Below are 15,438 nucleotides of genomic sequence, written 5' to 3' on the forward strand. Positions count from 1 at the left end.
CTCCTCCCCATTATGCTATTGTTTTCTGACAGCGGGACTACCCCACTGTCAGAATACACTGATCAGCGCTGCAACTGCTGATCAAATGAAAGTTAACTAAAGGTCTCGTTGAAAAGAAGTTGATCGTCAGATCGACTTCTACGGAGCAGGAACGGTCATAGGCCTGGTCCCTGCTAAACTGGACGCATTTCAATCGATCTATGGCCAGCTTAAGTCCGCATCCTCACTGTGCAATAAATAAGCATCATTATGTCTGTTCAAGGAGCAAAGAGCACTAAAGCCCTGTACACACGATAAGATTATCAAACGATCTGTCGTCCGTTTTTTGTGGCATGCTAGTCTGATGTGGAAAGTGAAGAGGTTATTTTCATACGAATTTTCCCATACGACAGAATTCTACTTCAGAAGTGATGTCATGTGTTGGATTGCTTTCTATGTGTCCTTTCGTCTCTGAGCATGCCTAGTCTTGCTCTTAAGATTTTTTTCCATCGCAATCTGTACTAATGAGATGAAAATCAGACGTTGTATTACAGACGACAGAAAATTTTTAGCCTGCACATCAGGATTTTGTCAGCCGAAAAAGTCGGAGTCGGCTGTCGAAAGCACCATACTAACAATCCGAAAATCGACAGATCGGTCATCAGACGAATTTTCCCATCAGATTTTCTTATCGTGTGTACGGGCCTTAAGGCTGACCCAGGAAGCAGTGCAGCAAACCATGTCAAGAGTGATGCTACCAACTAGCAGAGGTGTCTACATCAAATCCTTTAACAAGCAAGACCTTTAGCAGGTGTATCTAAACCATGTATGTAGCTTGCATGGTGTTCAACTTTAACCACTTAAGGACCAAGCCTATTTGACATGTTGTTTACAAGTTAAAATTAGTATATTTTGCTAGAAAATTACTTTGAACCCCCAAATATATATATATATATTTTATGTCACACGGTACTTGCACAGCGGTCTGAATTAAAAAAAAAAAAAAAAAAAAAACAACAGTAAAGTTAGCCTAATTTTTTTGTATACTGTGAAAGATGTCACGTTAAATAAATTGATACCCAACATGTTATGGTTTAAAATTGAGCACACTCATGGAATAGCCACAAACTACGGTACTTAAAAATCTCCATAGGTGACGCTTTAAATATTTTTCACGGTTACAGTTTAGAGTTACAAAGGAGGTCTTTTGCTAGAATTATTGCTCTCACTCTGATGATCGTGGCGATACCTCACGTGTAACTTGAACACCGTTCACATTTTGCGAGCGCAACTTATGTATGCGTTTTCTTTGGTGCGCGAGCACACGGGGACGTTTTTAAAAGTTCCCCCCCCCCCCCCCCATTTATAAAAAAAAAAAAAAATCTGGTATCTTTTATTGTTGTCACAAGGAATGTATACATCCCTTGTGACAGTAATAGGCAGTGACTGGTACTCTTTATGGAGGGATCTGGGGACCCCAAATCCCTCCTTTGCACTTAAAAGTATTCAAAATGACAAAAATCGTCATTTTTGAATACTGTAACTTTTTTTCAAATCGGCGCCATTGGCCTCCTGCTCTCTGTGATAACGGCAGAGGGACTGCTGAGCCGCATCGGTTATCACCAGAAAGTCGACCGCCGGCTCTGAAAAACAATACCAGGGTGATGCCTCTAGCTGCAGGCATCACCTCGGTACAACCACTTCGTCAAGCCAACATACAGTTACGTCAGTTTGTGGAAAGTGTTCAAAGTGAACCCATCTCATTTAAAAGGAAAAGCACATCAGAGCAGATAACATAAGAAAACTGCATGTAACCCTACTTTAACCACAAAAGCTTCTTCAGGATGCCTGGGAAACATTTACACCTGAGAAAATGCTTGAACTTGCTGCAGTTTGCATTTATGGCTCAGCCTGTGCTCCCACAACATGGTGTGGGAATTTCAGTGGTCAATAAAGAGGCTGCTCTCTGTACTGTGTGAAACTGGAGTGAGCAGGTCAGAACTTCTGAAATCCTCATCTTTGCAGCCCGATTACCACGCAGAGGTGCTCGGTCATTTTCCAGGACCACACAAGCAGTTTCCTTGAAAATACATTCAGGTTAATTTCCTTCTCCTAGTGTAGCCTCTCAACCTTTTTAACACAGAAGATCCCTTGAAATACTATTTACAGCTCAGGGAACTCCCGCTAAGATTAGTCCATTAGGGAATCATTAAGAACATGCCCCGTACACTGGTGGTCAATGGAAAGAATGCCCCCTTTACAGTGGTGGCTAAAATTACATCTTTCAAGTTTATTAGTGTCATGCTACTGGATCTGCCAAGTGGTGATGGACCTAGATCTATGATGGCATTATCAGATGGGAGGTCACTTAGCCACAGCTAAAGGAACCCATGCCAACCTTTAAAGGAACCCTAAGGTTCCATGGAACCCTGGTTGAGAATGGTGATTCTTGTGTATAAGGCCACATTTTACTCACAGAAGGATTACAAGACACTTACTGCAATGCTGTCCTGGCAAGGTCATGGGGCATCAGATCTGAAAACCTAAAAGACACAAAAACCAGAGAGTCACTCTCTACATTTGCCCCATCTTGGTATCTAGGTTCTGGAAATATAGGGGGCCAGTCCCAAGTTTTATAACATAAAGTAAACATGTACTTTGGATATGCAGTAATGAATTACCTCAGAACAGAGAACAATCTGCAACAAAGTTTGCCACACTCTAATATTAAATATTTAATATTTGTAAAGGTGGGGGAAAAAAAAAAAAAAAAATCATACAAGACTACACTGTACAGAGGTCACTGAAGCCTAGATGCCCAGGCCAAATTAAGCATTAGTACTCATACTGATTAACTCAACTAAATATGACTAATTTACCGACAAATTTTTTAGTACACCGTCATTTTTTGATTATGTAATAGTAAAAAAATGGGATTTTTGACTTACAATAAAATCTATTTCTCTGATGTACATTCACTGACACAGCTCCTGATCTTCTTAACCACTGGGTTATACTGCCCCCGTACAGGAGTAGGACACTAGGCAGAAAAAAAGTCTGGCTACGCCTATGGGCAGTCCCAGGGGGTATACTCCCTCTCTCTGCTATAGGTACTCCGTTTTGTTACAAGCAGTGTCAGAAGAATTAAAACTCCACAGATGGGTGGGTTCTGTGTCCATCAATGAACATCAGAGAAATGGATGTTACGGAAAGTCAAAAATCCCATTTTCTCTTTCGTTCATTGACGGACACAGCTCCTGATCTTCTTAACCATTGGGACGTCCCAAAGCAGTGTTAAACATGAGGGGTGGGAACAGTGAAAAATAAATTCCCAAAGCTAAAACTATAACCAACCAGGTAAACAGTAGCTCAGCCATAAACAACTGGGGCCCACCTGAAAAAAAAAAAAAACACCCTCAAAGAGGATCAGGTCCTCTAAACAGCAGCCCCCTTGGTGATTGACATATGCCACAGCTATGGCATTGTCTGATTGAATGCTCACTGGACATCCTTGGAGACGATCCGTCCCTTGTTCCAGGCACAGTCTGATCACTCTGAGCTCCAGAACATTGATCGGTAGTCTGGACTCTTCCAGGATGCAGACCCCCTGAGCAGAATTTCTGTCGAGAACGCCTCCCCCACCCAGACAGGCTGGCATCCGTGGTGACCACCATACAAAAACAAGAGGAAGGCATTGCCCTGCCGGAGAATGAAGCCACCACATCAGGGACCCTTTTGTACCCCGGCTCAGCTGGATCTGGTTGTCCAGAGACTGCGGATTCTTGTCCCATATGATCAGAATCTCTCTTTGCAGGGGCCTCGCTTGAAACTGTGCAAACGGGACCGCCTCGAAGGTCGACACCATCACCGCACAAAGCAGTTCAGCGCCTTGAGATCCAGATTTAGATATACCTTGCCTTTCTTCCAGGGGACTGTAAACAGGTTTGAGTAAACCCCTGAAAACATTCCGAAGTTTGAACAGGGGCAATGACCCTTTAAATTAAAAGGTCTAGCACCGCCACAAAGAGAGCCTGTAAGCGGACCGGGGACAGTCGCACATTGAAAGTAAAGTACCTCGATTTTGTAGCCAGACCGTTTGACTTTGTGGACCCACTTGTTTTGTACCAAGGAAGTCCAAGGGTCTGAACCAGCGAAGACATCGCGCCACCCCAAAAACGGGTGAGGGAGTACCTTCATGCTCAAGGGGCCTTGTCCACGGGTCTGGAGAAGCCCGCTCTCGACTTGCCAGATCAAGGTCACTTGGATCCTCCCGAGGAGGCCTTGAAAGGCTTTGATCCCTTGTCAGCAGATCCTGGACGAAAAAAAAAAAAAAAAAAAACCCCTTTTGAGCCAAGAAAGACGAGCCACGTCTACGACGAGGATCCTTACCAGCCTGCAGAAGGAAGGTACTCCTCCCCCCTGTGAGACCCTTAATGAGGTCATCCAGGCTAGCTCCAAACAGGCGATCTACTGGAGAAGCAAGATCAGTTAAGGCTTTTTTAGAGGTCTGGTCCGCAGACCAACAGTTGAGCCAAAAAACACACATAAGAACTGCCGAAACAGACAGTCTAGCATTAAGGGGAGCCGCATCCAAAGAGGCATCACAGATAAACTGCAGCCCCTGGACCAACTGGTCCGCTATCTCAGCAAAGGCAGGGGGGAGCTGCTCCCCCTCCAAGTCACGGCGTAAAAGTTTAGCTCACCCTGTCAGAGCTTGAGACACCTGGGCAATGGTGAATACTGGCCCAAGTGCAGAACCAGCAACAGTGAACATATTGCGGGCCACAGCCTCCGCCTTCCTGTCAGCCAGATCCTTAAAGGCCGAAGACTCTTCAATCTGAATCATGCTTGCCTTGTTCAATCTGAAAACTGGGGGGGGGGGGGGGGGGGGGTCCACCACTGATGGAACAGTCCACTTTTTAAGAAGGGACTCTTCAAAGGGGCTAGCCAGAAAATAGCTTAGGGACTACAAGGGGACGTTTTTGACATCCCCACTCTTTTGTGATTAAAATAGAAGGGGGTCGGGAAACACCTTTACCACTCTAGACAGCTTGTGAGTGCCAAAGGTGCCTCCACCACAACTTCAGGTGCAGCCTCCATTTTTAAATTCTCGTGCACAGACACAATCAGTGCGTCCACCAGCGCCTTTTCTTGTGCGGCTACAGGTGTGGAGGAATCATCCTCACCATCTGAGAATTGAGGGCTCATGGTCGCAGACCCAGCAGGGTGAACCACGTCCGCGGCGGCCAAATCAGATTCAGGATCTGAGGAGACAGATGCGGTAGGGAAAGGCGGGGGGGGGGGCCCTTTTTTGCCAGCCTGTCACCCAAAAGCCACAAAGGACTCCAGTCGTCAGTGCATCAATGGATAGTTGGGACCCGGAGGGCCCCTGCAGCCTCTGAAAAGGGGGGGGGGGGTCAGGTGGGGAAATGTGCTCCAAGGACCCCATGAGGAAATAGAGAGACCCCCACAAAATGCAAAAAACACTGCTTATGGACACCCCCACCGTGCTGGCAACACCACCCAGTTGCCAGCAACAGAGCATCACACAGAACAGGCACCGGAAGCACCAGGATAAACTGCACTCCACATGCGGTGTCCAGGGAAATAAACCAGACGGGCACTGCTCCAGACAGAACCTCCTCTCCATCGAAATGGGGGGGCTGTCGGCCAGCAGGAACGCTGCAATGTAGGCCGAGACCCGGTCATATGTGACCTCGTGAGGCGTTTAACTCATAGGCCAGCCCCCGTCCGGTGGGGCTATGTCGCGGCTGACCTAGTGCGTTGCCGAGGTCTGCACACGCTCGCTGGCCAGACTGGGGTGACCACTGGATCTAGATTATCCAGATCGTCGCCCAGTACGGCAGTTGAATGTAAATCTCGCAGGAAAAAAATTGAAAAATCTATCCAAGAAAAATAGAAAAATCTATCTAGAGGGAAAAAATGCCAGGACCAAAGATCCCAGCAAAGAACTAGGTCCTGACTAGGCAGAAAAAAAAAAAAAAAAAACACGGAACCTATAGCAGCGAGGGAGAGTATACTTTCTAGGACTGCCCATAGGTGAAGTCTGTCTTTTTTTCTGCCTAGTGTTCTACTCCGGTAGGGGACAGTATAACCCAATGGTTAAGAAAATCAGGAGCTGTGTCCGTCAATGAACAAGAGAGAAATTTACATTTTTTATTGCTAGAATTGCATTTAATGATTACAATAACAAACAGGGACACATTGTCATCTGTAGGTGAAAGCTTAAAATTATTTATTCTGAAATTAAGCCTACAGCTGTGATCATGTTATAACTAACATAGTAATTACATAAATTACTTAGAAAGGTCCGTGATTGGGTAGCAAAGCTGTCAGCAATAGAGAGGTGTGACAAGTAGATGTGTTGGCTGGTAGCAGTTAGTAGGATGATTGTTATTAATGTATCCTCAGTATGGGGCAACGTGCTCACAAATGTTAAAGAAGAACTGAAGGCACTTTAACGGCCCAGGACCCTCGCTGGCATCTTTCACCGGATGTCAGTCTTCCAGCATCTCCACTGGCCAGCGCAGGACGATGTACCTGCATATGCACAGGAGTCAGTCATCCCAGAACACATTGACAAAGCCGGCGATGTAACATGAACTGCGCATGCGCAGCTTGGTTTACATGTCACAGAAGACTGAGCAGGCAGGTAGGTATGCTTGATCACAGAAGCAACATTGCATGTCTTTCTGAGCTAATAGCCTGCTGTAAAATGCCTTCAGTTCTGGTTTATTATTGTGGGAGGGAAGAGTACAGTAAGTAAAACGTAAAGCAATCATTTTTCATTGCTCCACAGTGACGGAAGAAGAATTTGTTCAATAAATAGGATAAAAATTGAAGGCACTGGGGACTTACGTGGTGCCAGAGAGCAGGAATGGGGTACGGACGCCTTCTACCACAACAATATTCTTTACCCCTGGCTTTGCAAGCGTCTTCTTAGTTTTTGCCTGGACAGCTAGAATGAAAATGTAGAGATATACTTGCTCACACTGAGTTACAGTTAATTATGTTGAAATACAAACATCCATTGGTTTCAGCCCTTCTCTACTCCAGAGGAAGGCAACACAAACCCCTGGAGAATGGCCACATGGATAGGTAACATTCCATCCTGACCCCAAAACCATCAGTTCCCTGGATAACAATTCTCCCATAACATCCTTTAGTAACAACAGTTGTGGATACCATTAGTAAAAGGAATCTGGTCATTGATCTCACGCTAGTTCTTTTATGTGGTAAGGCATCCTATAGCAGGCACTGTTTATGCTTACAAATATTCACAGATCAGTCATTATATTATGCCCACTGACATTAACGTGAATTAGATTATCTTTTAACAATGGCACCTGAAAATTGGTGGGATATATTAGGAAGTAATTGAACAAGTTGGCCTTGAAGTGATGTGTTGAAAGCAGAAATAAATGGGCAAGCATAAGGATTTGAGCGACTCTGACAAGGGACAAATTGTAATGGCTGGACAACTGGTTCAGAGCAACTCCAAAACTGCAGATCTTGTAGGATGTTCAGTGTTCAAGACTGACCAAAAGTGTTCCAAGAAAGGAAAACCTGCAAACCAGACACAGGGTTATGGGCTCACTGACGCACTTGGGGAAGGCTGGCCTGTGTAGTCCAATCCAATAGAAGAACTACGATAGCCCAAATTACTGAGAAAGTGAATGCTAGTTCCATTAGAAAGGTGTCAGACCACACAGTGCATCGCACTTTGTTGTGGATGGGGCTGTGCAGCTGCAGACTGGTCAGGGTGCCCATGCTGACCTATGTCCAAAGCCAAAATTGGCTACAATGGGCATGTGAGCATTAGAACTGGATCACAGGGGACTGGGATAAGGTGGTGTGGTCTGATGAATTGCATTTTCTTTTACATCATGTGGACAGCCAGGCATTACTTACCTGGGGACGAGATGGCACAAGGATGCAGCATGGGAAAAAGGCAAGCCTTAAAGGAATTGTAAAAGGCAGGTGTTTTTTTTTTTTTATCTTGATGCATTTTATGCATTAGGATAAAAAAAAAAAACCTTCGGTGTACAGCAGCCCCCATAATACTTACCTGAGCCCATCTCTATCCAGCGATGTTGCAGGAGTGTCTCAGTTGCCATGGACTCCCCTCCCTATTGGCTGAGATAGCATCACTGTGCGACTGGCTCCCGCTGCTGTCAAAGTCAGTCAGCAAGCCAGCCAATCAGGAGAGAGAGGGACGGGGCTGGGTCGTTACTCCGTGTCTGAATGGACATAGGGAGCTGTGACTCGGCTCGAGTGCTTGCTGTGGGGCACTCAACAGGAGGAAGGGGACAGGAGCACATTGAAAAAAAGGAGGATCCAGGCTGCTCTGTGCATTTTTTTAAATAACAAACACAAAGCTTTACAATAATTTTAAAGGATCTGCTATTACAGCATACCTTCAGAGGTCTAGTGGATTCCATGCCTTAACCCAGTGGTCCTCAACTCCAGTCCTCGGGGCCCACTAACAGGCCAGGTTTGCAAGATAACTAAATTACATCACAGGTGCTATCATTTGCTGCTCAGTGATTGCAGTATTCTAGTCTGCATCTCCCCAAGGTAATACTTAAAATCTGTCCTGTTAGTGGGCCCCGAGGACCGGAGTTGAGGACCACTGCCTTAACAGATCAGGGCTGTTTTGGCAGCAGAAGGGTGGACCTAATCAATATTAATAAATACTAGGTGGGTGGATATAATGTTATAGCTGATCAGTGTACAACACCATTTAGTTAAAACACTGTACCACCTTGTGTTTGTGACTAGTAATCCTTTCCAGGTAAGCCCCTATTGCCTGTAAGCGCCTACCCCACTAACTCCAGGATTTTACTGGAATCAACAGCTGCATCAATTAGTATTACAAGGGAATCATATGGCCAACTATTTTCGGCCTGTTCACTCCAAAATAAGAGTGAGAGGGAGATACCTGCACAGTTGCCTATAAGCAAACTGAAGATTTCCACTGAAAAATAATCACACAAAAGGATCTAAGGGATCTGTATCCTGACATTAAAAAAGCGGATATAACCTGGCTTAAAAACATGACATGACATCAGTAAAGGCCAAGAAGACTTCAGAAAATCCAATTAGCTGTATTACCTGGTGCTTGCAGGTGGGAGGAGCAGCTGATGGGCCTGATCACTGCAACAAAAAAAAAAAAAAAAAGAAGGATGGTGAATAACAGATCTTTGTTATCAGGAACACATCTTATATTGGTCTTAAGAATCCTGTGTTGAGTCAGTACACAAGGCATAGCTGCAATTCTCAGCAGGTGAACTCTGCAGAGGAACAATATCTGGTCAGAATCGCTTTGACCGGAATAAGAAATGGAGGCCTTGGCTTTTGCATACTTAATGCTGAACTTCAGATAAACATAGGGACAGAGATTGTCCTGTAGGCTACCACAGGTACTTACACATACCACTTCAGTAGTGTTGTTACAATTAAACCTTTTCTAAGCCAGGTCAGGTTTACTTGGCTGAATACATAACCACATTACTGGTACATTTTTAGATTTGACTATTCATATAATAGTCAAATCTAAAGTGAACCTGTGCCACTTCAGCTTTATACACCCAATGTGTGCATGGTGCTTCACAGTTCATGTAGTGTTCCTTTTATTGTACAGTGCCCTGTGTACCTTATAATCTGGGGGATGCATTGGAACAAAAAGAGATCAGGACTCTTCCACTGTACTATCTGATCTTTCTGATCTCCTTACCTTTCTTTTGGCCACAAAATTTAAAACAGCCAATGGAGGGGTGGAAAGTACCACAAGCAACACAAGTTCTGATTACTTTTGGTCTCCTTTTGTCTTATATTCCTCCTGGAAGATACCACTGCATCTTCTGTGTCTCATAGCTACATATCTGCAGTGTAATATCATTAAAAGGCACCGCTGCCTCAGATGGTTGGTCTCATCAGATTTGTTGACGCCATTGCCATGCTGCTCACTGTGCTTATTGCTGGAGAGGAAGGTATACCTGAGGACCTGCTGTGCAAGTATCTCCCTGCTTCTCTTTCATTCATTCTGTGGATCTGTGTTTCCTCCATCTCTCCTGCCACTTCTTGAATATAAAGCCCTGTACACACAGGCCGAATATTGGCCAAAATCAGCCAGTACAGTAGAAACCGGCCAGTGTGTATAGGTCCTTGTCTGACAGAAGCCAATCTTATGAATGACTCCTGTCCAATGAGCATGCTGGAAAACCAGCAGCTGATGCTCATCTGATCAGCGCTATCAGGCCAATGGCTGCGAGCACTGATCGGTGTGCTCAAGAGGAGGTGGTCCCCCTGTCAGATCACAATAGCACAGATTGCTGTACTAAAATTGCATAGTTAGAAAAGCAAGCTAGCCAGTTTTTTTTTTTTTTTACGTCAGTCCGCTGGGTTGAACGAAAAAATATAAAATAAAGCTGTGTTTACCAAGCATTACCCCTCCACCTCTCCAGCGGCTTACCGATTATAATCCCTCCACCCCTCCAGCCACTTCCCCATTACTACTACCCCTCTTGCCATTTCCCAATTATTACCCCTCCTGCCATTTCCCAATTATTACCCCTCCTGCCATTTCCCAATTATTACCCCTCCTGCCATTTCCCAATTATTACCCCTTCACCTCTCCTGCCCTTTCCTGATTACCTGTTTATCTCTTTTCCTGCTTCCTAATTACTATCCATCCACCTCTCCTCCTGCTTCTTGATTATTACCCCTCCACCTCTCCTGCCGCTTTAAGATTATTACCCCTCCTGCCACTATCCGATTATTACTCCTCCACCTCTCATTGCCACTTCCCGATTATTACCCCTGCATCTTGCCTTCCCCTTCCCGATTATCTGTCCACCTATCCTCCTGCTTATTACCCCTCTACCTGCCCTGCCACTGCCTGATTATTACCCCTCCACCTCTCCTGCCACTTTCCGATTAGCCTCCCACCTCCTCTCCTGTCACTTCGGGCTCTTTCACATGGGCGGTCCGATCAGATCCGCCTGTCAGTTTTTTAGGCGGATCTGATCGGATCCTCCATGCAGCTCTATGGGGCAGCGGGTGTCAGCGGAGACACCTCCGCTGACACCCGCTGCCATCCGCATCCGATCCTGTGCTGAAATCTGGACGGATGGAAACCCTATTTTTCCATCCGTTCAGTAATCGGAGCGGATCTGATGAGAGCGGACAAGCGGTCCGCTCTCATCCGATCCCCTATAGAGGGCAGCGGGTGCTGAGACACCTCCCTCTCCGCTCTGCAAGCGGAGACGGAGCTGTCATCCGCCCGGCTCAGCGGGGATCGCGGATCGATCCCCGCTGAGCAACACGGATCCGCCTACGGAGGCGGACCGTGTGAAAGAGCCCTTCCTGATTATTAGCCCTCCACCTCTCCTGCTGCTTCTTGACTGTTTAATTATTTCCCCTTTAGTCATCAGACCACCAGTCCTGCCTCCAACACGGCTTTCTCCACACAGAACACAATGTAATATAAAAGGCATTAGCCACATAGACTTGTCCTTTGCCATCTGCTTTCCTTTTGGGAGATCTAGGAATTGCTCATCCATGTCTTGTTATAAAGGTGTCTAGTCAGTTGCCCAGGAACCTCCTAAGGCTCTCCTTTACATTTGATATTGCTGCTATGAGCTTCAATACAGGTGATCAGTGCCCGTTACTCTCTCTGAACCCCCACTGCATTATATGAGTAAGGAAAAGACCAATCCTGATAATACACTGATTTTGCCTCCTATCAAAACCCCTAAATTCTGCTTACCAGGGTCATGACTTCACTGCCCTACCACACAGCATCAAAGGGGACTTTTCTAAGCGATACCACACACACGTTTATTGATAACATCAATGTCTATTTAACACAATACTACACTATAAAAACTATACAACTAAGACCAGAAATCGAAGTTATAGTTTCATCCTTACCAAGCCTGCTTGTTGTGGGGAGGCATCGGGCACTTTGTCTTAACATGAAGGCCATCTTGGATTCTGCTAGAACAAGAACAGAAGCAGTCAGGCAAGAATCAGACAAGTTGTAAATTACACAATTATATATACCTGCAGCCAAGAATAAATATTTGCTGCCCTGTTAATGTCAATGTATGACAAAACTGGGCATTTCAAATTGAGCATGAACAGAAGAAACCTTTATTAAAAATGTCAAAACAATCAGCAGATACAGAAAGGTGAATGTATATGTATGCATTGGACTTTACCAGTGAATATTGTATCTGGCCCCACTCTCCTGACTATTGCTCATTTAAGACTGCCAATCCTATTAAAGGACTGATGGTGGGACCTCAAGATGCCGGGCCAAGCTAGACTTTTATACATGGGGCAGTCACACATTACACATGAAGTTGTGCTTCTCCTTTAGTTAGCGTTGCATGAGATTTCTGCTGGTCTGAAAACAAGGTGATCTCAATGTGACTAATTATGGATCTGGAAATTTTGTCTGCAGCTGTTGGGATAAAAGACGCCAAATGCCAATGTCCATCATACAGACAAGCACTAGGCAGACAGCAAATCTACAGATGAAATACAATTATAAAATGTAGAGTAGTAGAGAGTAAAATGTAATGGCTTCCATATTTTATTTACATTTTTACAAATCCTCAATATGTGCCATAAAAAATACATTAGACATTCCCTTTAAATATTAACAATTCAGAAAAAAAAAGGTACATGTGCTGGAAGCTGCTATTCTCCTGGGTCCCTAGTAATACTGGAGCAGTGGAAATTTGCCTTATATCCTATGGGACAACAGTGAACAAGCTCAATGCGCACAATAACGTGTGGCGTGGTGTTGTACAAACCCTAACACGTCTAAGTATGTAAAGCCAGGAACTTTTTATTTTAGTTTTGCATATTGTAGGAAATGCTATCTGTCAGGCTTTATTGTGCAGTCTGTGCCCCATCATGGAGTTCTCTATACTTCCTCTACTACAGACACAGGGGAAATCCCATCCAAAGTGAGGAGATATCCCCATTTTATACAGCTGCCAACATTACAAGTTTACCCATTGAAAGACTTTCCCTCAATGCCTGTGACAACAGAAAGGATCGCTGGAGAGGGTGAATCCCCACGGCAATAAACAGCTGCCAGGGGTTCTAATACTTTCACATTTATGTACACAGTTTAAAGAATATGCAAACCCAACTTTTCATATTACTGATATGTGCCTGCTGTACCATGTACTTGTATGAAAAACTATCCTGTTCTCTTTGAATTGCTTCCTTTGTGTGAAATCCCTGGTGTTCCTGCCAGTCCCACTGCTTTCCTATTTAAAACTGACCACACTATGCATAAGAATGGTGCAAGGTCAGTTCTTTAGCTATGCTTGGGAACTCAGCGTGCTCTCCTCCAATAATCATACTCGCCCTGCCACACACACACACTGTCACTGGGAAGATCAGTGTGCTACTGTTTTTCCTCCCTCCAGCTATTATGCAGCTGAGAACAGAGGGAATGTGATCACTTTAAAACAGGGGAAAAAAAGGAATTTATAATGTATGTATATACCAGTATCTCACAAAAGTGAATACACCCCTCACATTTTATTCTATCTTTTCATGTGACAACACTGAAGAAATGACACTTTGCTACAATGTAGGGCGGCACAGTGGTGTAGTGGTTAGCACTTTCACCTAGCAGCAAGAGGGTCGCTGGTTCAAATCCCAACCATGACACTACCTGCCTGGAGTTTGCATGTTCTCCCTGTGCCTGCATGGGTTTCCTCCGGGTACTCCAGTTTCCTCCCACACTCCAAAGACATGCTGGTAGGTTAATTGGATCCTGTATATAAAAAAAAAAAAAAAAAAAAATTGGGCCTACTGTGTATGTATGTGAGTTAGGGACCTTAGATTGTAAGCTCCTTGAGGGCAGGGACTGATGTATATGTAAATTGCTGCGTAAATTGACAGCGCTATACAAGAACCTGAAATAAAATAAAATGTAAAGTAGTGAGTGTACACCTTGTATAACAGTGTAAATTTGCTGTCCCCTCAAAATAACTCAACACACAGCCAGTAATGTCTAAACCGCTGGCAACAAAAGTGAGTACACCCCTAGGTGAAAATGTCCAAATTGGGCCCAAAGTGTCAATATTTTGTGTGGCCGCCATTATTTTCCAGCACTGCCTTAACCCTCTTGGGCATGGAGTTCAGCAGAGCTTCACAGGTTGCCACTGAGTCCTCTTCCACTCCTCCATGATGACATCACAGAGCTGGTGGATGTTAGAGACCTTTTGCTCCTCCACCTTCCGTTTGAGGATGCCCCACAGATGCTCAATAGGATTTAGATCTGGAGACATGCTTGGCCAGTCCATCACCTTTACCCTCAGCATCTTTAGCAAGGCAGTGGTCAGCTTGGAGGTGTGTTTGAGGTCGTTATGTTGGAATACTGCCCTGCGGCCCAGTCTCTGAAGGGAGGGTATCATGCTCTGCTTCAGTATGTCACAGTACATGTTGGCATTCATGGTTCCCTCAATGAACTGTAGCTCCCCAGTGCCAGCAGCACTCATGCAGCCCCAGACCATGACACTCCCACCACCATGCTTGACTGTAGGAAAGTCACACTTGTCTTTGTACTCCTCACCTGGCTGCCGCCACACACCCCTGACACCATCTGAACCAAATAGGTTAATCTTGGTCTCATCAGACCACATGACATGGTTCCAGTAATCCATCTCCTTAGTCTGCTTGTCTTCAGCAAACTGTTTGTGGGCTTTCTTGTGCATTATCTTTAGAAGAGGCTTCATTCTGGAATGACAGCCATGCAGACCAATTTGATGCAGTGTGTGGTGTATGGTCTGAGCACTGACAGGCTGACCCCCCCACCCTTCAACCTCTGCAGCAATGCTGGCAGCACTCATATGTCTATTTCCCAAAGACAACCTCTGGATATAACTCTGAGCACATGCACTCAACTTCTTTGGTTGACCATGGTGAGGCTTGTTCTGAATGGAACCTGTCCTGTTAAACCACTGTATGGTCTTGGCCACCGTGCTGCAGCTCAGTTTCAAGGTCCTGGCAATCTTCTTATAGCCTAGGCCATCTTTATGTAGAGCAACAAGTCTTTCTTTTCAGATCCTCAGAGAGTTCTTTGCCATGTTGAACTTCCAGTGACCAGTATGAGAGATTGATAGCGATAACACCAAATTTAACACATCTGCTCCCCATTCACACCAGAGACCTTGTAACACTAACGAGTCACATGACACCAGGGAGGGAAAATGGCTAATTGAGCCCAATTTGGACATTGTCACTTAGGGGTGTACTCACATTTGTTGCCAGTGGTTTAGACATTATTGGCTGTGTGTTATGTGTTGAGTTATTTTGAGGGAACAGAAAATTTACACTGTTATACAAAGGTGTACACTCACTACTTTACATTGTAGCAAAGTGTCATTTCTTCAGTGTTGTCACATG

The 15,438-nt window shown here is 44.9% G+C and overlaps 1 protein-coding gene across 2 annotated transcripts in view; it reads right to left on the reverse strand.

Annotated features, from left to right (window-relative positions):
- HADHB (hydroxyacyl-CoA dehydrogenase trifunctional multienzyme complex subunit beta) overlaps positions 1 to 15,438 on the reverse strand; it is an 83,363-nt gene that overhangs the window by 44,628 nt on the left and 23,297 nt on the right. Inside the window, exons 2-5 of one of the 2 annotated variants that reach the window (XM_082248883.1) lie at positions 11,935 to 11,997; positions 9,115 to 9,159; positions 6,859 to 6,958; positions 2,478 to 2,522 (exon numbers count right to left, since the gene is read on the reverse strand). In XM_082248883.1, coding sequence (XP_082105009.1) covers positions 2,478 to 2,522; positions 6,859 to 6,958; positions 9,115 to 9,159; positions 11,935 to 11,989 — 245 coding nt within the window. In that variant the 5' untranslated portion in view covers positions 11,990 to 11,997. Of the gene's footprint in view, positions 1 to 2,477; positions 2,523 to 6,858; positions 6,959 to 9,114; positions 9,160 to 11,934; positions 12,001 to 15,438 lie in introns of both variants that reach the window. The other variant, XM_082248884.1, reaches the window with a different exon arrangement.

Source organism: Pelophylax lessonae, assembly GCF_965119305.1.
Source record: "Pelophylax lessonae genome assembly, chromosome: 3".
NCBI classification, from domain to species: domain Eukaryota; kingdom Metazoa; phylum Chordata; class Amphibia; order Anura; family Ranidae; genus Pelophylax; species Pelophylax lessonae.